Below are 24942 nucleotides of genomic sequence, written 5' to 3' on the forward strand. Positions count from 1 at the left end.
AATAGCATTAATTTTTCAAAACGGCCAATTTTTATTGAAAGTGAACCAAAAGTCTTAAACCATATTTTGAGCGTTAATTCAGCCCAAAAAATCTACTATTAATTTTTTTTTATTGTAAGAAATTGTATTGAAAATACCACTTTTTGGCCACATCCCGAACTAAGACCGTCTTCTTACTGGCGTAAGCACGTATGCTTTCCAGTCCAAAGTTTTGTCCATCGGATCCGGTTTTTGTCCAGATTTTTTTTTTTGTACACGAAGATGCTTTCCTTTTCATACTTCCGAATAGATTTTCGAACTGCTCGTAATTTTAACTGCGTTATTTTAAAACAACACTTTGCATTCAAGGGTTAAACGTCATCCGGCACTAGCATGGTTGTATCTAACGAGCCTATAGTAAACAAAGAGGCGAAATGTCACGATTGGAACTTTTGATTTTTTGTTAGTGTCATTCCAATCGAGCAGAACCAAGCAGTCTTGAAGGCAGCCATACAGCAGGGTTGTAACTCATTAATTTTAAAGGGACCAGATGGCACCTCTTTGTTTACTATAGTCTCTTTAGTTGTATCGAAATCGTGCTTAGACTTAATGGTGTCATCAAATCTGTTAGTTTCTTTTTTTAACGAACTTTTCACTTCAAATTCAAATAAATGCCATCGAATTAAAAAACATGAAGTAATGTTATCCCCTCCGATAGCAACACCCATGGCTTCGCGCTATCCCCAGATTGCTATCGGGCCCAACATCTAAGCCAGGCAGAAGCTCACGTTAACCTGATATGAGCCGGCAAGAAAGATGCCAATCGCTCGGTTTCTAATGCCAACAATTGAGGCGTCGCTTCATTCACATGCCTAGTCTAGTAGGTATTATCTATCCGATTGATAAGCCGAAGCTGGGTCAGTTGCTTTGTCAGCGCATAAAGGAAATAAAGGAAAGGCCAAAATTCGCACTCATTTTAAATTGATGCAGGAAGCAGTTGACATTTGTCATTACTAAGCAAGCGGCCTTTGAGTGAAGTTAGATTTCTAGTACCTAGTAGAGGTAGTTCAGAATGAAGGTGTTTCTGACAATCGTTGGTTCTGTCCTGTTGGCCAATAGCTGGTGGTCTTATGGAGTTGAGGCTTTTCAACCTGCAGCCTTGTGTCTGGCCAATGCTGGTAAGTGTTCATTTTTCGAGTGATCGGGATACAAAGTTTGACGATTTCCGGTGTTTAAACAGGCGATTGCACAGCGAAATTCTCCGGCGTCAGCATAAGTCTACAGGAGATGCAAGACTTGAGCACCCAGCTGATGGATCAGTCCTTCGACTTTCTGGTCCTTTCGTCGGCTTTCGATCATCACGCCAAAAATCGTCCTGGCTTCCGGAAGCTGTACCGGAAGATTTCCGACGAGGCTTGGTCCGATTCGATCGAGCTGATCAAGTATCAAGCCAAACGTGGCTATCAGCCGGCTTTCAATCCGAACTACAAATTTGCCAGCAGTGGTTTGCGGACTCTGAATGATCCGGACCTGGCCAGCGAGCATGATTCGTTGAAGCTGGCAATGGAGTACGAGAAACAGGTGGCCACAACTGCCCACGCACTGCACAAGAAAGTTTCGGTGGCGCACCACAAGCCGGCCCATTACGATCCGGATGTGGCGCACTTTATGGACGAACACATCATCGCCAAGCGGAGCGAATCGGTGCGGAAGTTGACCGGATTCATTCATGTGCTGGACGGGATTCTGAACGTCGATTCCAGCACCAGGGACATGGGACTGCACGAGTTCGATGAATATCTGCAGTCGGTGGTTTGAGGATTTGTTTTTTTTTGTAAGTGCTAGTGAACCTCTCAAATTGTGCAACCGAAATGTGGAATAATGCTGTGCTCAGTAAGGTATTAAAAGTAAAGAATTATCAAAAATCGATACTGTGGATTATTCAATCATCAATTATTTGTTTTATTTTGTTAACTTTATTATGTCTAAAAAAATTCCAAATGGAGTGTGGCCTTTCTTTAGAAATAACCCATAGAGACCATATTTCAACGTATGAGACCGTAGAACAACAAAACTATAAACTTATCAGCGATAAGTATTGATGCAAAAACTGCGAACGAAGGTCAAGTGTGCATTAATCAGTCGATCGAAATCCGACAGGCTTATTTGCACGTAGACCTTATCTAGAAATCTAATCGAGACAGTTCAGTAGCTAATTGTTGACGAGTAGATATTGAACTCAAGCAGGGTGCCATTCATTCAACCAACTAATTCTACGAATTCTTTAAGGCCGGATCAAATTTGAATTCCTTCTTTTGTGATTTGGACTAGAAACATCACGAACGGCGGATGGTAAAAAAATCAAATTTTCAATAAATTGTAGGAAATTGGACAAAAACCGGCATAAAACAAACTTGCATACAAACAGCATATTACAAAATGTTAAAATCGCAATAATTTAAAAATGAAAATTTGAAAAAATCTCGAATACAAAAGGTTATTAAATTCCCACATTTTAACGTTTGCCTTTTGGTTTATCAACTGTTTGAATTTTCGAAGATAACATCAACTTTTTTGCTATTTTTGTTCAAACTCGACAAAATTGTCTAAATTGTCAAAATTGTCAAAATTGTCGAAATTGCCAAAATTGCCAAAATTGTCAAAATTGTCAAAATTGTCAAAATTGTCAAAATTGTCAAATTGTCAAAATTGTCAAAATTGTAAATTGTCAAAATTGTTAAAATTGTCAAAATTGTCAAAATTGTCAAAATTGTCAAAATTGTCAAAATTGTCAAAATTGTCAAAATTGTCAAAATTGTCAAAATTGTCAAAATTGTCAAAATTGTCAAAATTGTCAAAATTGTCAAAATTGTCAAAATTGTCAAAATTGTCAAAATTGTCAAAATTGTCAAAATTGTCAAAATTGTCAAAATTGTCAAAATTGTCAAAATTGTCAAAATTGTCAAAATTGTCAAAATTGTCAAAATTGTCAAAATTGTCAAGATTGTCAAAATTGTCAAAATTGTCAAAATTGTCAAAATTGACAAAATTGTCAAAATTGTCAAAATTGTCGGAATTGTCAAAATTGTCAAAATAATCAAAATTTTGAAAATTTTGAAAATTGAAATTTTCAAAACTTTCAAAATTTCCAAAATTTTGAAAATTTTCAGTTTTCTAAATTTTTAAAATTTTCAAAATTTTCAAAACTTTCAAAATTTTCAAAATTTTCAAAATTTTCAAAATTTTCAAAATTTTCAAAATTTTCAAAATTTTCAAAATTTTCAAAATTTTCAAAATTTTCAAAATTTTCAAAATTTTCAAAATTTTCAAAATTTTCAAAATTTTCGAAATTTTCAAAATTTTCAAAATTTTCAAAATTTTCAAAATTTTCAAATTTTTCAAAATTTTCAAAATTTTCAAAATTTTCAAAATTTTCAAAATTTTCAAAATTTTCTAAAATTTCTTAATTTTCAAAATTTTCAAAATTTTTAAAATTTTAACATTTTTAAAATTTTCAAAATTTCCAAAATTATCAATAGTTTTAAAATTTTTAAAATTTTCAAAGATTTCAAAATTTTTAAAATTTTCAAAATTTTCAAAATTTTCAAAATTTTTAAAATTTTTAAAATTTTCAAAATTTTTAAAATTTTCAAAATTTTCAAAATTTTCAAAATTCGTTAGGTTTTCAAAATTTTCAAAATTTTCAAAATTTTCAAAATTTGCATAATTATTAAAATTTTCAAAATTTTCAAAATTTGAAATTTTTTTAAAATTTTCAAAATTTTCAAAATTTTCAAAATTTTCAAAATTTTAAAAATTTTCAAAATTTTCAAAATTTTCAAAATTTTCAAAATTTTCAAAATTTTTAAAATTTTCAAAATTTTCAAAATTTTTAAAATTTTCAAAATTTTCAAAATTTTCAAAATTTTCAAAATTTTCAAAATTTTCAAAATTTTCAAAATTTTCAAAATTGTCAAAATTGTCAAAATTGTCAAAATTGTCAAAATTGTCAAAATTGTCAAAATTTTCAAAATTTTAACATTTTTAAAATTTTCAAAATTTTCAAAATTTTCAATATTTTCAAAAGTTTCAAAATTTTTAAAATTTTCAAAGATTTCAAAATTTTCAAAATTTTCAAAATTTTCAAAATTTTCAAAATTTTCAAAATTTTCAAAATTTTCAAAATTTTCAAAATTTTCAAAATTTTCAAAATTTTCAAAATTTTCAAAATTTTCAAAATTTTCAAAATTTTCAAAATTTGCAAAATTATCAAAATTTTCAAAATTTTGAAAATTTTCAAAACCTTCAAAATTTTCAAATTTTTCTCAAAATTTTTAAAATTTTTAAAATTTTCAAAGTTTTTAAAATTTTCAAAATTTTCAAAATTTTCAAAATTTTCAAAATTTTCAAAAATTTTTAAATTTTTAAAATTTTCAAAATTTTCAAAATTTTCAAAATTTTCAAAATTTTCAAAATTTTCAAAATTTTCAAAATTTTAACATTTTTAAAATTTTCAAAATTTTCAAAATTATCAATATTTTCAAAATCTTTAAAATTTTCAAAGATTTCAAAATTTTCAAAATTTTCAAAATTTTCAAAATTTTTTGAGCGTTCTAAACTCGAATCTGTTATCAAATTTAGTCGTAACACCTTTTTTGTCCAAACTTGAAAAAACTGTCCTTATTGAACAGTTGTATCAAAATATTAAAAATATTCCAAATTTTCCAAACCGTCAAAAATCGCCAAATTTTCAAAATTGTCGAAATTGTCAAAATTGTCAAAATTGTCAAGATTTTCAAAATAGTCAAAATTGTCCAAATTGTCAAAATCAACAAAAATGTCGGAATTGTCACAACTGTAAAAAATATGAAAATTATTAAAGTTGTCGAAATTGTCAAAATTGTAAAATTTTAAAATTGTCAATATTGTCAAAATTGTCAAAATTGTCAAAATTGTCAAAATTGTCAAAATTGTCAAAATTGTCAAAATTGTCAAAATTGTCAAAATTGTCAAAATTGTCAAAATTGTCAAAATTGTCAAAATTGTCAAAATTGTCAAAATTGTCAAAATTGTCAAAATTGTCAAAATTGTCAAAATTGTCAAAATTGTCAAAATTGTCAAAATTGTCAAAATTGTCAAAATTGTCAAAATTGTCAAAATTGTCAAAATTGTCAAAATTGTCAAAATTGTCAAAATTGTCAAAATTGTCAAAATTGTCAAAATTGTCAAAATTGTCAAAATTGTCAAAATTGTCAAAATTGTCAAAATTGTCAAAATTGTCAAAATTGTCAAAATTGTCAAAATTGTCAAAATTGTCAAAATTGTCAAAATTGTCAAAATTGTCAAAATTGTCAAAATTGTCAAAATTGTCAAAATTGTCAAAATTGTCAAAATTGTCAAAATTGTCAAAATTGTCAAAATTGTGAAAATTGTCAAAATTGTCAAAATTGTCAAAATTGTCAAAATTGTCAAAATTGTCAAAATTGTCAAAATTGTCAAAATTGTCAAAATTGTCAAAATTGTCAAAATTGTCAAAATTGTCAAAATTATCAAAATTGTCAAAATTGTTAAAACTGTTAAAATTGTCAAAATTGTCAAAATTGTCAAAATTGTCACAAAATTGTCAAAATTGTTAAAACTGTTAAAATTGTCAAAATTTTCAAATTTTGAAAGCCTTCAAAATTTTCAAAATTAATAAAATTGTCAAGTTTTTCAAAATTCTCATAATTGTCAAAATTTCAAAATTGTCAAAACTGTCAAAATGCTCAAAATTGTCAAAATTGTCAAAATTGTCAAAATTGTCAAAATTGTCGAAATTGGCAAAATTGTCAAAACTTTCAAAATAATCAATATTGTCAGTATTTTCATAAATGTCAAAATTTTTAAAATTGTCAAAATTGTCAAAACTGTCAAATTGTCAAAATTGTCAATATTGACGAAATTGTTAAAAATGTCAAAAATGTTAAAATTGTCTAAAATGTCAAAATATTCGGAATTGTTGAAATTTTCAAAATTCTCAAAATTGCCAAGATTGCCAAGATTGTCAAAATTGTCAAAATTGACAAAATTGACAAAATTATTAAAATTGACAAAATTATCGAAATTGTCAAAATTGTCAAAATTGTCAAAATTGTCAAAATTGTCAAAATTGGCAAAATTGTCAAAATTTTTTAAATTGTCAAAATTGTCAAAACTGTCAAAATTGTCAAAATTGTCAAATTGTCAAAATTATCAAAATTATCAACATTGTTCAAAAAAAAAAACATAATTTTCAATTATCAAAATCGCCAAACGTGAAAAAATTGTCTTAATTGTAAAATTTCCATTAAATCGTCGAATTTTTTAAAGTTTGGATCTTCCGACTTTCTTTCTTCGCTCTTGTTTTAGATTTTTTAAATTGTTTTCTTTTTATATTCAATTGTTGTTTTCGTTTATCATTTATCTTGTTTCCAATCCCTTTAATATCGTTTCTACATTTGTTTTCAGTTTTTCAAATTAAAGCCAATCGGATGTTTGATTTTCATTTTTCATTTCTTTTTTACATCCTTTGTTTGTCTATCCCACATTTGTTATGACGTTTTTTTCTTACTCTTCCACTATTGCGTCTTCTGCTCGAACATGTTTTTTTTTTCGTCCCAGTGTTTTAGATTTTTCTCTTTTTTATTCAGTTCCTTTTTCATCTCTGTTACCTTTTTTCACGCCACTTAGAAATTTTCTGCTTTGCCTTAGCTTTTCTTATTCACATTTTTTTTTCTTTCGTCAAACTTCTATGCTTTCTCAAAAAAATTATCTTTTCTCATGCCCTGTCCTTTCTAAATCAGCTGACCCGGTGTGTACCTTACAAAATTGATGGAAATTTCAATAATTACTTGAATTCAAATTTGATTCAAATAATTTTATATTTGAATCTCAACATCAACCCCTTGGAATGAAAGTTGTATCTTGAGTTTTAAATTGCAAAACAAAAAAATATAATTCTAATTTCATAAATGTTCTTTTTTCTTGATTTAGTTTAGTTTATTGATGGATATGTGGGCTGAGCCCGTCATCCCGCAAACTTAAGACTATCTTAAATATAATTGTCGTCTTAAATACATAATGTAAATGTTTAAAATTGTCTGTACACTTGAATTGAAGTCAATTATGTTATTTATGCGGTTCGCTTCCCTCATGTATCGGTGCGCTGGCTCGTTACGGCTGTAATTTGTTGTTCGATTCTCAACGGTGTAGCGCCTGCGTCTTCTTAAGACCAAACTTCTGGAATTGGTTGTTATTCGGGACCGTAGAAAGGACGAATCTATGATGCCTCGATCTATTTTCAGGAAGAATTTTAAGTCGTTTATGCGGTGCCGATTCTCTAGTAGATCCAAGTCCAATAGATGACATAAACTCTCATACTCTGGCATTTGCTCTCTCCAACCAAGATTCCTTACCGCAAATTTCACAAACCGTTTCTGGACAGCTTCTAATCTATTTATATGTACTTGGTACATGGTCCTCCAAACTATGCTTGCAAAATCAAACTTCGATCTAACCAAGCTAATATAAAGGCAAAAAAAATGTGCCTTCTTAAAATGTGCCCTAAAATTCGTTTTCCAATCATTAATTTTGTATCTTAAATTAAGACTCTTTATTTGTTTAATCATAAGTTTCAAAATTCTGCTAAAATAAAAGTTTTACTTGTTTAAAATTCCTTTCCCATGCCAAATTTGGTGCCATTTGCTTGACCAGTTTCCAAGTCGTTAAAAATTAAATTATAAGAGTCCTTCTGTGTAATAATCAAGAAATCCCCCCAATCCCTTCTATGCATAATTTGCTCGATCATTTCTCGAGTTTAAAAAAAAAAAATAAGTGCACCTCTCTCGCTTTTCTAGCTCCCCACTAAAAAGAATGTAGGACTCTAAAACTCTTATTTCCATATAGATACTTTCCCATGACCGATTTGGTCCCAATTGCTCAAAATGTTATCGAGTTTTGAAAAAAAAGTTTGAGTGTCCCCTCCTACCGATTCATTGCTCAATAAGCGTAGAAACATTTCTCCATCTCAAACATCCTTCCCCACTAAAGTTGGTTTCTTTTGTAAGACTTATTCTATAGATATGCAACAAAAATGTATGGGACTCCCGTCTTCTCTTCTTATCATGGAAGAAGAGAAGGGTCCAAAATCATTATAGAAACATTACTCGTATCAAAATACGATCTCATACCCCTCTCCTCTTCCTATTTATTCTCTGGGATCAGGGAGGGGTTTCGAACAACTATAGAGTCTTTTTCCATATCAAAATATCCTCCCATGCCAAATTTAGTTCCATTTGTTCGATTATTTCTCCAGTTATGCAAACAATTGTATGAGAGTACCTACTACATTTTGTTTTCGCTTTGGGAGTTGGGAAGGGCTTCAAACTATCTGGGGACTCTCGCATTCCAAATTTAATTCCCTTCGCTTGATCAGTTTTCGAGTATTGCAAAAAATTGTATTGTCCTCTCCTCTTCATATTCGCCCAATGCAAATTGTGAGAAGTCTCAAACAATCATAGAACCTTTTCCCATATCCAAACATCCTCTCATGCCATTTTAGGTCCATTTGTTCGATAAGTAATCGAATTATGCAATAAAAATGCATGCTTCCCACCCTCTTTTTTCTCCCCACTGGAAGAAGGGAGGAATCTCAAAAAATATTGAAACATTTCTCGTATCCAAATACCCTCGCATGCCAAATCTAGTTCCCTTTTTTGACTAATTCTCGTGTTATGTGAACAATTGTAAGAGTGCCCATCTCCCCTTTTCTATTTCCCGACTGGAAAAAAGGGAGGGGTACTAAATATTCGTAAAAATATTCTTTTTGTAGCCAAATAACCTCCCATGCCAAATTTGGTACCACTTGCTAGAATGGTTCTCAAGTTAGGCAAACATTTCTCAAACAATAATAAAAACCTTTCCCGAATAGACAGACTAACAGAAATCCATTTTTTTTTGTATAGATTTAAACCTTCTCTTCTCTATCATTTTTTCTCTCTACTCTCTTGTTTTTTACTCACCTAAATTTTCATCTCTCTTCACTATCTTTTTTTCTCTTATGTTCTGTTTATTTTTCTTTGTATATTTGTATCTGCTTTTGTTCTCAATCTGTACGCTAATTGTCCTCTTACTTCCTCCTACTGTATTCATGGACATTCCTTCTTCCCTTCTTCTCACCATTTCCTTCTCATTTTGTCTCTTTTCTGTTTTCTACTTCTTTCAATTAGAGGGGTTTTTTTTATTTCATTGGTTAAGTTTTGTCTTTATTCAATTCTCGTGTACTTTTGCTTTTTTTGGAATTTATTTTTTCTCTTAACCTCCTCTCTGATGACTTTAAATAACCTCAATTTTGTTTCTCTCTCTATAGATTTTAACTTGAACTCAAAACCGCTCAGGAGCCTCATATAGTTTATTTCCTGCAATTTCTATTCACGATGATGAATTCATTGAAAAACACCAAGAAGGTGTAAAGCTTGATTATGTTTACCCTAACCAGTGATGGTAAATTTCGCCCGTCACGCTTGACCCGACTAGTTTTGTTTCATCAAACGACTGGCACTGTTCTCAATTGACGGAGCCTCACTACTCGCATGACGGATAAAGCACGACAACAATCAACATTTCTCCATCATAGACTGGCGAAGCACCTACACATGGTCAAAATTTCTCCTGAGAGTGACTGGCAAATCTCTTCACACTTCGATCGGCTGCTGACGGCAGGTACAACTAATTGAATGACTTGCTGGCAGAGAGCAACAATAGCAATAAAAAACTGAAAACGAGCTTGCTGGCAGGAGCAACAATAATAATAAATGCGTTTCTTTTTCGTCACCGGTCGTTTGAATGCGATTGCTTGACTAGGTCATTCTTTTAGCTTCAAATGACTGGGGAATGAATGACTGGCAAACGAAGTGACTGGTCGTTAAGGAACAGTCAATTGAGTTTGACGGACCAAGAGGCTTCACAGTCACAGCTTCACGCCTCATGACGATGACTTTTGCCAAGCCTGACCCTAACTATCAATATTCTAACACAATTTGCACCGTTCAAAAAAAGGCAAACATTGCATTGATGTAATATGGCGACCGTCAAACACCAAGAAGCCATTTAAAACCATTTTTACAATTCATCGCCTAATCAGCATTTTCAATCTTCTACTACACTAATAGTTACTCAAAAATATTCAGTATACGAATTATTGAATTTTCTTTCAATCTTTATGAAAATTTAGTCAATACTTCTAACATGTTTTTTTCTTCTCTTTTCAGGTAAATATCGTTGTTGTCAAATACCTTTGATATAACAATTGGTAAGAGATTTTTTTTCTCTAAATCCCTTCAAATGGTACGTTAATGTTTGCTTTATCGAAAGAAAAATATCAAAAAAAATCCAGTTGAAATTCTTCCGAAGGCATTCGAAGGCACACGATTAAACACAATTATTTAAAAAAAAATCTTAATCTATCGAAACACAGTTTTCGTTTCGAATCGAACCACTTTCTTCTGAACCCACTCCCCTTAGGCCTTGCTCTTGTTGTGCAACTTATCCCGGAAGCACATCATCGTGCGGAAGGCCTTGCGGCACTTGCACGGTTTCTTCCCTTCCTCGACCTCGTTGCCCCGTTCCGCACAATCCTGATGCTGGGTCGTAAAATCTTCCAGCGCAGTTCCATCGTTGAACCACCGGTGGATCGACTCGAAGTTCGGCCCCGTTTCGTCGTCGTAGTTATCGTGCAGGATCGACACGCACCGGATGAAGCAATACGTGTCGTGTTCTTCCGGATACTCGTGGGCGAAATATTTGGTCCGCATTTCTTCCGGAACCGAGAGCAGTTTGGCGCACGTTTCCTTGATCTTGAGGTGCTGCTGCTTGCCGGCATCCTCATCTTCACATCTGGCCATCCCAACGATGACCTAATAGAAGAAAGTTATTCGATTGATAAGGAGCTTTTGAAGGAAAATACAAATCAATCACTTACCAGTAAAGTTACGAGGCAAAAATTCATCCACGAGGCCATTCTCAGTTTCGACCACTTAAGAGTTTTTCCTTGGAAGAAACAACGTCTGATCGGAAGGATCTTTTGCGGAAAACTAACCGATCGACAGAACGTTACCTCGGCATTTGTACTCCTTCCTTGCAGCGCTAAACTATCGGTTATTCGTCTGGTTCATCGCCAATCGCTGCAGCTGATCAGCTGTAGCACATTGATTTGGATCATTGCGCAATCAATCGGTAATTACTCTTATCAATAACTTACAGCAACACATTGGGAAGTTTTTTCAAAACTGTACTCTCTAGTCGAGCAAATTTATTTTACATTTGTGAAACCTTTGCGATGATCCTAAATATTTTTTTTAACAATTTTGAGAATTTTGAATGAAGTTTGTTCATTGAAAAAAAAATGAGGATGAGATGATAAAAACATAGAAAAAGATAGAGAATGAAGAAAATTTGCAAAAATTACAGAAATAAAAAAAATTACAAAATACAAAAATTGCAAAAATTACAAAAAACTGAAAAATTGACAAAAATTTAAAAAAAATTGCAAAAACAAAAAATATCAAAAATATAAAAATGACAAAAATGACAAAAATAACAAAAATGACGAAAAATGACAAAAATGACAAAAATGAAAAAAATGACAAAAAATGACAAAAATGACAAAAATGACAAAAATGACAAAAATGACAAAAATGACAAAAATGACAAAAATGACAAAAATGACAAAAATGACAAAAATGACAAAAATGACAAAAATGACAAAAATGACCAAAATGACAAAAATGTCAAAAATGACAAAAATGACAAAAATGACAAAAATGACCAAAATGACAAAAATGACAAAAATGACAAAAATGACAAAAATGACAAAAATGACAAAAATGACAAAAATGACAAAAATGACAAAAATGACAAAAATGACAAAAATGACAAAAATGACAAAAATGACAAAAATGACAAAAATGACAAAAATGACAAAAATGACAAAAATGACAAAAATGACAAAAATTAAAAAAATGACAAAAATGACAAAAATGACAAAAATGACAAAAATGACAAAAATGACAAAAATGACAAAAATGACAAAAATGACAAAAATGACAAAAATGACAAAAATGACAAAAATGACAAAAATGACAAAAATGACAAAAATGACAAAAATGACAAAAATGACAAAAATGACAAAAATGACAAAAATGACAAAAATGACAAAAATGACAAAAATGACAAAAATGACAAAAATGACAAAAATGACAAAAATGACAAAAATGACAAAAATGACAAAAATGACAAAAATGACAAAAATGACAAAAATGACAAAAATGACAAAAATGACAAAAATGACAAATATGACAAATATGACAAAAATTATAAAAAATAACAAAAAAAAACAAAAATTATAAAAATTACAAAAATTACAAAAATTACAAAAATGACAAAAATTACAAAAATTACAAAAATTACAAAAATTACAAAAATTACAAAAATTACAAAAATTACAAAAATTACAAAAATGACAAAAATTACAAAAATTACAAAAATTACAAAAATTACAAAAATAACAAAAATTACAAAAATTACAAAAATTACAAAACTTACAAAAATTACAAAAATTACAAAAATTACAAAAATTACAAAAATGACAAAAATTACAAAAATTACAAAATAACAATAATATCAATAATTACAAAAATGTGAAAAATGATAAAACAATAACAAAAATTACAAAAATTACAAAAATTGCAAAAATTATAAAAATTACAAAAATTACAAAAATAACAAAAATGACAAAAATTACAAAAATTACAAGAATTACAAAAATTACAAAAATTACAAAAATTACACAAATAACAAAAATTACAAAAATGACAAAAATTACAAAAATTACAAAAATTACAAAAATTACAAAAATTACAAAAAATACAAAAATAACAAAAATTACAAAAATTACAAAAATTACAAAAATTACAAAAATTACAAAAATTACAAAAATTAAAAAATGACAAGAATTACAAAAATTACATAAATAACAAAAATTACATAAATTACTAAAATTACTAAAATTAAAAAAATTACAAAAATTACAAAAATTACTAAAATTACTAAAATTACTAAAATTACAAAAATTACAAAAATTACAAAAATTACAAAAATTACAAAAATTACAAAAATTATTAAAATAACGAAAATAACAAAAATTACAAAAATTACAAAAATTACAAAAATGACAAAAATTACAAAAATTACAAAAATTACAAATAATAATAAAATTACAAAAATTACAAAAATTACAAAAAAAACAAAACTTACAAAAACTACAAAAATTACAAAAATTACAAAACTTACAAAAATTACAAAAATTACAAAAATTACAAAAATAACAAAAATTACAAAAATTTCATAAACTACAAAAATTACAAATAATTAAAAAAAATTACAAAAAGTACAAAAAATACAAAAATTACAATATGTACTAAAATGACAAAAATTACAAAAATTACAAAAATTACAAAAAATAACAAAAATTAAAAAAAATACAAAAATTACATAAATTGCAAAAATTACAAAAATTACAAAAATTACAAAAATTACAAAAATTACAAAAATTACAAAAATTACAAAAATTACAAAAATTACAAAAATTACGAAAATAACAAAAATTACAAAATAACAAAAATTACAAAAATGACAAAAATGACAAAAATTGCAAAAATGACAAAAAAGACAAAAATGACAAAAATGACAAAAATGACAAAAATGACAAAAATGACAAAAATGACAAAAATGACAAAAAATGACAAAAATGACAAAAAATGACAAAAATGACAAAAATGACAAAAATGACAGAAATGACAAAAATGACAAAAATGACAAAAATGGCAAAAATGACAAAAATGACAAAAATGACAAAAATGACAAAAATGACAAAAATGACAAAAATGACAAAAATGACAAAAATGACAAAAATGACAAAAATGACAAAAATGACAAAAATGACAAAAATGACAAAAATGACAAAAATGACAAAAATGACAAAAATGACAAAAATGACAAAAATGACAAAAATGACAAAAATGACAAAAATGACAAAAATGACAAAAATGACAAAAATGACAAAAATGACAAAAATGACAATAATGAACAAAAATGACAAAAATGACAAAAATGACAAAAATGACAAAAATGACAATAATGAACAAAAATGACAAAAATGACAAAAATGACAAAAATGACAAAAATGACAAAAATGACAAAAATGACAAAAATGACAAAAATGACAAAAATGACAAAAATGACAAAAATGACAAAAATGACAAAAATGACAAAAATGACAAAAATGACAAAAATGACAAAAATGACAAAAATGACAAAAATGACAAAAATGACAAAAAATGGCATAAAATGACAAAAACGACAAAAATGACAAAAATGACAAAAATGACAGAAATGACAAAAATGACAAAAATAACAAAAATCACAAAAATGACAAAAAATGACAAAAAATGACCAAAATGACAAAAATAACAAAAAATGACACAAAAATGACAAAAATGACAAAATTAAAAAAAAAAATGACAAAAATGACAAAAATGACAAAAAATGACAAAAATGACAAAAATGACAAAAATGACAAAAATGACAAAAATGACAAAAATGACAAAAATGACAAAAATGACAAAAATGTCAAAAATGACAAAAATGACAAAAATGACAAAAATGACAAAAATGACAAAAATGACAAAAATGACAAAAATGACAAAAATGACAAAAATGACAAAAATGACAAAAATGACAAAAATGACAAAAATGACAAAAATGACAAAAATGACAAAAATGACAAAAATGACAAAAATGACAAAAATGACAAAAATGACAAAAATGACAAAAATGACAAAAATGACAAAAATGACAAAAATGACAAAAATGACAAAAATGACAAAAATGACAAAAATGACAAAAATGACAAAAATGACAAAAATGACAAAAATGACAAAAATGACAAAAATGACAAAAATGACAAAAATGACAAAAATGACAAAAATGACAAAAATGACAAAAATGACAAAAATGACAAAAATGACAAAAATGACAAAAATGACAAAAATGACAAAAATGACAAAAATGACAAAAATGACAAAAATGACAAAAATGACAAAAATGACAAAACTGACAAAAATGACAAAAATGACAAAAATGACAAAAATGACAAAAATGACAAAAATGACAAAAATGACAAAAATGACAAAAATGACAAAAATGACAAAAATGACAAAAATGACAAAAATGACAAAATTGACAAAAATGACAAAAATGACAAAAATGACAAAAATGACAAAAATGACAAAAATGACAAAAATGACAAAAATGACAAAAATGACAAAAATGACAAAAATGACAAAAATGACAAAAATGACAAAAATGACAAAAATGACAAAAATGACAAAAATGACAAAAATGACAAAAATGACAAAAATGATAAAAATGACAAAAATGACAAAAATGACAAAAATGACAAAAATGACAAAAATGACAAAAATGACAAAAATGACAAAAATGACAAAAATGACAAAAATGACAAAAATGACAAAAATGACAAAAATGACAAAAATGACAAAAATGACAAAAATGACAAAAATGACAAAAAAGACAAAAATGACAATAATGAAAAAAAAATGACAAAAATGGCACAAAAATGGCACAGAAATGGCACAAAAATGGCACAAAAATGGCACAAAAATGGCACAAAAATAGCACAAAAATTGCACAAAAATTGCACGAAAATGGCATAAAATGGCACAAAAGTGGCACAAAAATAGCACAGAGGTGGCACAAAAATGGCGCATAAATGACACCAAAATGACAAAAATGAAAAAAAAAATACAAAAATACAAAAATACAAAAATTAGAAAAATTAGAAAATGACACCAATTACAAAAAATGACAAATGGTAAAACGAGACAACAAAATTAACATTTACCGAGATGTCAAGTGTTGAATATTTTGAAAAACTCAGCAAAACTTCCAAATTCTTTCCACATCGTATGATCTTTTTGAGTTTGTTTTCTCCTCCAATAATCAATTCGCCATTTCAAAACTTCGGTATTCACCCGTAGATGATCAATGTATCAGAGTTTTTCTTTGGATTGAGACGAACAGAGGTTTTTTTCATAATCTGCTGCAACTGATAAGCTCAAATCAGATAATCACAGTTTTCATTCAGAGTAGCAGTTCGCGATCATTCTGTAAATTGAACATCTTACTGGTTTCAAAATGAAAAGTAGTTTAAGTTTTTTAGTAATTTCTATTTCTGTAAGTAAAGCCTTAAAGCAAAAAGGTATCGGAAAAACATTTTTCGCTTTAATTTTTAGTCGATCAGTTTGACGGGGGCAGCCTTTTTGCCGCATCTGCCGGAATGGGATCAAGTCAAGTCTCGCCACGAGCGGCCCTGTGCCAAGTTCCTGGGAATTTCGAATAGTACTCTGGATCGGTACAGCCGGTCCGAGTTCGATACCGCTGAAAGTGAGGACTTTTACTGTTTCTATCGGTGTGTCCTGATTGTTGACGAAAGTTACGATGATAAAATCGGACTAGTGATGTACAAGATGATGCAGTATTTTGCGGATGGAACAATGGATTTAAACCAATTTTTTGACCACTACCAAGGATGCTTGATGCTGGACCAGACTAGGGATGGCCAGTGGTACGGAAAGTGTGAGAAAGCCTACCGGAAGCACAGCTGTATGACTCGAAAGCACCAAGAAATGTTGCAGCTACTAAAAGACAACCCGCAAGCGTATGATTTGTCCGCCTCCAAAAACGAATGATTTGTTTTTTATTTATGAAAAAAAAAAACGTAGTTCTAATAGTTTGGAAAAAAAGTTGTGTCCTCTCTTCTAATATTAAACGCTGAAATAATTGTCACAACTCATATCGGTCGAATTCAATAAATTATTGTAAACCAAACAGTTTCCAGGAAAAATGATCGGTGAGAAGATGATGCAAAACAAAACATTGTGATGTTATTGCCACAATTCAATGAGCTAAGCTATGAGATAAGTTCGAATCTTCCATCATCAGTTACACTCTAGATCTGGATCAGAGATGTCGCGCCCAGTGATTAAATTATCATCTTTTTTGCTGCTTTACTCAACGGTTGGATTTTTCGTCTTTTTTTTCGTTCCCGAAGGAATTATTTTGAATTGGTCTTTTTCAGTTTCTAACTGTGAACAGCCTGGTTTCCGATGAGGAGTACTACTCCTATCTAAGATATTGCGAGTCTCCGTATCTGGATCCGATATTCCGAGACCACTCGATAGTGCCTTTTTTCACACCCAAAACCGTACTGGAGAATTCGGCCTGCATCATGCGCTGCATGGGACAGATGGCCGGGATTTACAACCTTTCAACCGGGGACCTGAACTGGAGCAAGCTACTGGATGGTGCCGAGGATGTGGAGTGGCTTCAGAACTACAAGGAAAATATTGTGGCCTGTATCGACCAACTGGATAATTCCGAAAGCGAACAAAAATTCAAAAGTTGTGCACGCGAGGCCGATTTGATTTTCTGTGAGCGAATGGCTTTTAGGAAAAGGGATTCCAACGCTAAAACTGAACCAGCGGCAACAAAATAAACTGGCACTTACTTCCAATGAAGACAATATCTCACCGGTCAAATTTTGTTTAATGTTTGATGTTCTAAATTAAAAAATTATGTATGATCAAAATTCATTTATTTAAGACCGGACGATTTCGAAAGGTTTATGTACATGGGTCCAGATGTTCCTTATTCACGGCGGTGCAGTCTATACAGACTACTTTTGGCAATCGAAATCTGCAAAATTATACTGCTGCCGACAACAGGATTTAGATCACAGGAGGTAGTGGCAGATTTGAATAAAATTTTGATTATTAAGTCAGATAGAGGAAAATTTCAATTCTCGTACGAATAAATTGAGGTGTTCTTTTGTAAAAAAAAAACTGCAAATTTGATCTTACCTCAGCGAAACTTCCGGAAATGACAGGTAAAACCCGTTAAATTGGTCATGGTCATGGTCTTTCTAATGAAACCAAATTGGAAGTCTGCTTACTGGTAGGTGATTTAATCAGATCAATTTGACATTTGAGCACTTTTTTTGTTTTTATTCTTCTGTTTCCACCCCTGGGGGTAAGCATAACAACAGCATTACGCATGTTCAATGACCAGATAGTAACAAATAAAATTGGCAATGCAATTGTAGTAGTTTTGCAAGCGCACCTTGGTTAGGAAAATATAAATTCTTTATTTAATTAATTGTAAATGGATAACAAGTCAAGACATGAAGGTATATTTGTTAATGATTTTCAGTTCAATAAGTTTTTAAAAGAAAGCATTGAACAGTGCTTATCACCAAAGATCAAAATGGCGACCAGTTGGTGTTTACATTTTTCAAAACAAAAACAAAAATTACCCCAAGGTGGAATAATGATAATAGTGTAGGTGAAAAGTCAGACTATATGTGCGTTAAAGTTTTTAATTCCATCTTTCCGTATTTTTCACAAAAATAGCTTTGTGAACATCCATGCAAATAGTCTTCAGCAGGCTTCGGACTTATCGCAGAGCACAACAAGAGCGGTGTAACTTTCTGCTCCGCTCTTTAATTGTTGTTTTGAGCGGAGCAAGAGTTGTCTATTGTAGCAGTCACTCACACAACAATTAAAAATTAATATGAGTACTCTATAAGTGCGTTTCCTAAAGAGTACACTGAAAGCGTACACAAAGTGCGTCAAAGTAATAAATTGATGGTGTTGTTCACTTGGGTTCGTTTCTGCTGTTTTTTCGTTACTAACTAACTTCAGGTATCAGGTATCAGAAGAGGCCTAGCCTTTTCTTTGCAGATTTCATCATACACCTGAGAAATCTGAAAACCTATAGAAAGGATGATAAGGTGTACATTGGACAAACCAAAAGGAAGTTGATTGATAGATTCGAGGAACACATGGCTATAGCTAGATCTGACTCAAAGAAGAAAATTCTTCCTTCACAGAATCCTAGATCTGCAGTAGCTTTACACATGTGTGAATCTGGTCACTCTATTGATCGAGGAAATGTCTCGCTGATCCGGTCTTTGAATAGTAATTCGCTTAAATTGGATGTTGCTGAAAGCATTGAAATCTTCAATGAAAAATCAGTTCATCTCTTAAACGGAGACTCCGGACCAGGGCACACTTGGTTGTTCAAATTCTTAGGTAAAAAGAAATACAATAATTTACCTGACAATGCCCAAAAGCGGGTAGAAAATAATTTAGCACTACCAGAAAACACCCAGAATAGGGTAGGTACACCCAAAAAACAGACAACGGCACAACTGCCGAGCATTCGGAGGTTTCTGATACCTAGTAGTAGCTTACCTAACCCGGACAATATAAGGGAGGGAAACGATACACATTCATCAATCGAAAACGTTCACTGAAGAAGGTAGTAAGTTGCTATCGAAATACTGGTATATGAACTATTCATTTACCGTGGTTGAATTAAAAGGAATCTTATGATTGCTTTGATTCAGTCGAATCATTCAACCAAGTAGGCTCATACCACAACAGATAGAAAGGATAAAAAAAAATTCAATGTATTAAACATGGCATGTAGCCTATCCACATGGGAATTCTTGACAAAATATGGCATAAAGCCTATACACATAGGGATTTTTAAGCGTTAAAGCTCGTATGGGGTAAAGAGTGACAAAATGTTACTTTAGTGTAAGTTCTTAGAATAAGATTCAATTATTACATGATGTAAATGTACCTAAGACAACGGCTTAAGGAAGCTGTTTTCATTAATTCAATAGAATTGCCTTCCATGTTGAAATGAAACTGATATTTATTCATTGAACTAAATTTCGAATACTGTTTTATGAAACTATGTAGGAAATAGATCAATCCATTACGTACTTTTGAGTCAATTTATGATTTATTTTTCTCATTCAAGTTCCTCCATTGTCGTACCAGGTCCCTAATTCCGTCGTACAAGGAGACCGGAATTGTCTCAATTTAAACCACCCTCTTCAGAAATACATTAAAAATTTTGCGGTTACGGTTCATGCAATTAGCATCAGCTTACATCGAACGGATCAACCGCGCAGGATAACAGCAGAAGTTCTCTCGAGTAACCAGTCGAGTCGCAATAAGCTATGAAACTAGGATAGCTTTATTCTAAACAGGTCTACCACTGCTTGGCTAATGCATCTGCAGGCAGCAAAGTTTTTTTTTTTTTTTTTGTTTCGATTATAGTCGTTTTACCATCTTTATGGCATTCGCGACTTTATCAACGTTGCAGTTGGCGGATCGTTATTGAAAAACTATCCGGTACAACTGTGTTCGATATTTACTCTTGGGCTCGAACTCGCGGACATCGGCTCAGGAGACAACAGACTTGCCAACTGAGCTATATCACAAGCCCCAAACAGCAAAGTATTATACCTTCTATTCAATTCTACCGAAATTGTCTCAAACTATTCCTCCCTCATGAGGGATAAATTTGTAATTTTGCGGTTGCGGTTCATACAAATGCGATTATTTACTTCGCACGGATCAACTGCGCAGGATAACTGCAAAGTTCGAATAAGATCTAAGTCGGAATAAAATGGACTTGCCAAGAAATCCCAAGGTAGCGTTTTTGTAGCTAGGTACCATTGCTTGGCTAAGGCAATAGCAGGCAGCACAGTATTAGACCTTACAAATTGAATCCACCCTGCAAATATATTTTGTAACAACACACTCTCCAACGGACTGGGCTGCCATGATACAGTATTTGTCTGTAAAATAAGATTTTATAACATTCATACAGAAATTTTTCACAAATAACATGGCACTAATTTACACAGTAACTGCATATATTTAATGATCATCAGCATTTTTAATAGTATAGGGGAGTGGGGAATCATGGGCCACTTTTTTCGTTGTTCCATAACTTCTTTATTATGAAAGATAAAATGAAAATAAAAAATGGTATGGTTTTCTACATTTTCAAGGTATCATAAGGTGTTTTTAAAAATTTTTTAATAAGTTATTTTCCCCAAATTATGACTGTTTGAAAAAAAGCAATATATTTTGGATTTTGAAAAATGGTGGGGAATCGTGGGCCACCAAATCAAAATTGACCAAATAACATGCAAAGTTTATGAGTTGACCCAAAACTGAGATTTCATAATTCATTTCGTTATTTTAAAGCAATTTCAGATGATGAAATAAAAAAGAGCGCTGTGTATGATCGCGTAGATGCCAAAACCTGGCTCGCGAACGTTTTGGCAAAATTTCTTATATAGGATGGACAAAATATTTTTCATAACTCTTCATTTGGCATAAGAAAACTTTACAGATAGGAAAAACGTATTTTAAGTTCTGAATGTGTATAAAAACATAAATATATAGGTGATTATAGATGTGTGGCCCACGATTCCCCACAAGCTATGATTTGCAAATTTGTTGCGTTTGTGTGACTTATTGATGTTTCATCAAAAATTCCGTTTCAACGTGAAAGATCATGACAAAACTAAGATCTTAAGCGTATGAGGTTATTTATGTTTTGCACTTTAGGTTCCCCATCGATGAAATTAGCGGGTGTCTTTTTTAATTATGTAAGTAAATTTTTCTAACTTTTTTTAGCTTGATAGATAAAAGAAGTATTTGATGCGTATTTCAGAATATATGCTCACGCAAAGCGACGACGATGACAGTTGGTTTGGGATTTTTATCTCAACACACATCTGAGATATTAAAAGTGGCTCACGTTTCCCCATGGCCCACGATACCCCACTCTCCCCTACTGTATGTTTTTCTACGCAATGAGACTGAATAGTAAGACATTTGAGGAGAGGCAGAATCACACTTGCGTTTTGTCAACATGTGTATTCTTATACATGTGGGAACTCTGGCGAAGTAAACCGACACAAAGCAACGCCACGTTGATGCGTGTAATGCGCATTAGACTGGTTCAGCTCATCTATTCAAGTTTTTTTGCGAGCGATAAAAGTTTTTGCAAAAATGTTTTTTTTTTTTCGGAAATTGACTTTGTTATTCTAACATTTTGTTGTTTGGGTTCAAATTTTTGGGAAATGACGTAGAGTAATTCAACTGAAATTAAACTTTTCGACTTTTTTCATTCAAATTGTAATATGTCAAAAACGACAAAACATCTTTTGTTGAAAATTCACTGAGAATTTATAAAAATGCAGCAAACATGAGTCAAGTATTAAAACTTATATGGTAGAAATCAGAATATAAGCGGGTTTGATTTTGTTGAATTTTGAACGACTATATGTACAAAAAATCATATCTATCGATTTTTTATCCAAACTTTTATTGAGATCCAAACCAGAGACTCATGAACTCTTATTTCAAAGTTTAAATGATCCATTCATCCAAATTCTCTTGTCATTTTGACCTTCAACGGGAATTTTTTGCATAGTTTTTCCATGCATCGTAAAGATTCAATAAAAATCGAGGTTTTCGGTCCAGGAATTGAAATTTTTTCCTCGAGTTGATCCCCATTTAGAGAATTTCTGAAAACTGGAGAAGTTTTAGTTTTAGTTTTCAAGGATCTCTCAGTGACCATTCTGTAGAGCAAAGCGTTTGGTCGTATGTGAGATATTGCAGTTTGAATGCAAGAAGTTTAAAAAGTCTAATTTTCAAATAATTGATGTATCTCATGTTTCAAACACTTGAGAAAGGTTCAGTGTTATCAGATAATAGAACCAAAAATAATCAAATCTTAAAATATGAAATAATTTTGAAGAAACAATGGCATTGGAGTTGACGTTAGAAATGTGAAAGTTGGAGATATTCTTGCGTGCACCCAAACGTCTATTTAATTATGCACGATACTGTTAGTAAATAATTTGTAAAACACCAACCACTAAGCTAAAAAATCCATCAATTCTTTGTTCATTTGAAACCATGCATTATAAGCAATGCTGAATACATTCAAGGAATTTATTAATATAAATAGATTCTTTGCACTTATCTCCCAGTGCATCAAGTTCCTAGCTTTAAAATAAACAAAATTACTGTATTGTGTTGTGATAACTAGGAAATCCATTATGTTCATTCTCTATGAGTCAGACTGTGTTCAGCAAAAAATAGTAAAAATGAACCGGTCTAATTCCAATTCTTGCAAAACGGTTTCCTATTCCTGTCGCAAAATTACGACGAATTATGGGGCCCGAGCGATTCGATTTCAATCGAAAATTGACAAATTTATATAGTTCAGATTAGTTTGAAATCATTTTTCTAATTTTATTTCAACACTTTTCTATCGAATTTTATTATTTTGATCGTTATATGCATTGACAGGAAGCGATAAAACAAAGAAACACGTTGGGGGGATCACTAAGTTCGTTTTACAATATGGCGGAGTGCGTCAATAATTCAATTCACTTCGCGATTTAAATATCAAATAAATTAAGAAATAGTTTCAAAAGTGACAAATTTGTGATGGAAAATACATCCACAAGCTTAAGTTTATCATGTGAAGTAGCCAATTAAAGTGGAAAGTGATTTTTCGGCTCTAAAACATGCATTCTTGAATTGCGACGAATCAGAGGGATACGACGGAGGAGGGTACACCTACCCTAGTTTAGGTTTAAATCATTTCTGATGTTCTGGTTCCAAATTTTGAAAAAAAAAATCAAAATTTGTTGCCTGTGATCGGATTCTGGAATCTGTACCCAGTTTACTATTCTTGATTTTCAGTTCGGTTCACCATTGGGACAAAATCCTGATTCGAATCTTGGTTTTGTATTTGAACTAAAATTAGAACATTTTCCTATTCGAAATTCATCATATCGGAATATTGAAAGAAAATATTTAAAAATACAATTCATTTAGAAGATTTGGATTTGAAATTTTTACTCATAATTCTTACGGAGAATTGAAACTTAAAAAAGTTCTATAACGAAGATCCAGAATTTAAATATCAGAGTTCCATCATTACGAATTTTAATTCAGATTCACTAGTTGAATTACGAATAAATAATTTAAATAAGAATTCTTATAGAAAATCAAAGATACCTCATGCAAATAAAAGATTTGTGACTGAGGATTGTGTTATAAAATTACCTTTTCGGTTCATAATTGTTGGGAGTTTTTGTTTTGTATTTAGTTCCAGAAATAGATTTCCAATCGGGAATCAGTTTTTTTTTCAGGTTCAAAATGCAGAATTCAGATTCGGAATTTAAATTCAAAATTGCACAAAACAAGTGAAAACCACTATTGTAAGATCTGTATTCATTTTTAAGATTGCGTTTTTTTAATCTAAATTTTCGTTTTCACCAAAGTTTTTCTTAACCCGAATATTGAGATTTACTGTTATATTTTTTTACTTTTATTTATGAATGCTTTTTTCAAGCAAAAATGTTATAGGAAACTTCCAAATGGCAAAAATAGATAACGAACCCTTTATATTCGTATTTTTCTAGATTGTGCCTAGGGTCAGGGCACCCTGAATTAAGAATTAAGTCTTCTTTAGTGAAGGATCAAGTCTCCTGTAACTTAAAAAATATTACATTTTTTTTAATCTGACGGAAAAGCTTATGTATCTTTCTAATTTTTCTAGCATATAAACTTGGAATTATATGCTGTCAGAAAATACTAAAGACGGCGAGTTGTTAAATTTTCCCAAAAAGATATGATGAAAATAAGAAAAGAGGATCAAGTATCGCCATTCTCCCCTATGGATAACGGAAAAAAGAGAAATTAGTTTTGGACAGAACACAACATCTGCTTAAAAAAATTTCAATGATTGATAGAGAAAGTAAAATTTCAACTTTCTTCCGTCTTCTAACTTTCTATCCGTCTATAAAATTTCTTAATCTTAAAATGTTTTTACTTGAAAGGACATCACAAATTAAGTAACAAACATTCAATTTTAATATTAACTAAGGTTTCAAAATTTATGCAAAATTTTAAAATA

General features: G+C 30.5%; 4 protein-coding genes across 11 annotated transcripts in view; 3 read left to right on the forward strand and 1 right to left on the reverse strand.

Annotated features, from left to right (window-relative positions):
* The window catches only part of LOC129748188 (neurogenic protein mastermind), a 369439-nt gene that overhangs the window by 264627 nt on the left and 79870 nt on the right, over positions 1 to 24942 (forward strand). The window lies entirely within an intron of this gene.
* On the forward strand, positions 940 to 1932 carry LOC129748190 (ferritin heavy chain-like). The gene is made up of 2 exons (XM_055742707.1): positions 940 to 1157; positions 1220 to 1932. The coding sequence occupies exons 1-2, from the start codon at positions 1052 to 1054 to the stop codon at positions 1795 to 1797; spliced, it is 684 nt and encodes a 227-aa protein (XP_055598682.1). The 5' UTR covers positions 940 to 1051; the 3' UTR covers positions 1798 to 1932.
* LOC129748197 (general odorant-binding protein 99a-like) lies at positions 10233 to 11133 on the reverse strand. Its single transcript, XM_055742713.1, has 2 exons — positions 10976 to 11133; positions 10233 to 10910 (listed from the first exon to the last, which is right to left on the reverse strand). Exons 1-2 carry the CDS (start codon positions 11012 to 11014, stop codon positions 10515 to 10517), a joined length of 435 nt encoding a protein of 144 aa, XP_055598688.1. The 5' UTR covers positions 11015 to 11133; the 3' UTR covers positions 10233 to 10514.
* On the forward strand, positions 16115 to 17722 carry LOC129748193 (uncharacterized). Its single transcript, XM_055742710.1, has 3 exons — positions 16115 to 16308; positions 16368 to 17151; positions 17213 to 17722. The coding sequence occupies exons 1-2, from the start codon at positions 16270 to 16272 to the stop codon at positions 16821 to 16823; spliced, it is 495 nt and encodes a 164-aa protein (XP_055598685.1). The 5' UTR covers positions 16115 to 16269; the 3' UTR covers positions 16824 to 17151; positions 17213 to 17722.

Source organism: Uranotaenia lowii, chromosome 2 (genome assembly GCF_029784155.1).
Source record: "Uranotaenia lowii strain MFRU-FL chromosome 2, ASM2978415v1, whole genome shotgun sequence".
NCBI classification, from domain to species: domain Eukaryota; kingdom Metazoa; phylum Arthropoda; class Insecta; order Diptera; family Culicidae; genus Uranotaenia; species Uranotaenia lowii.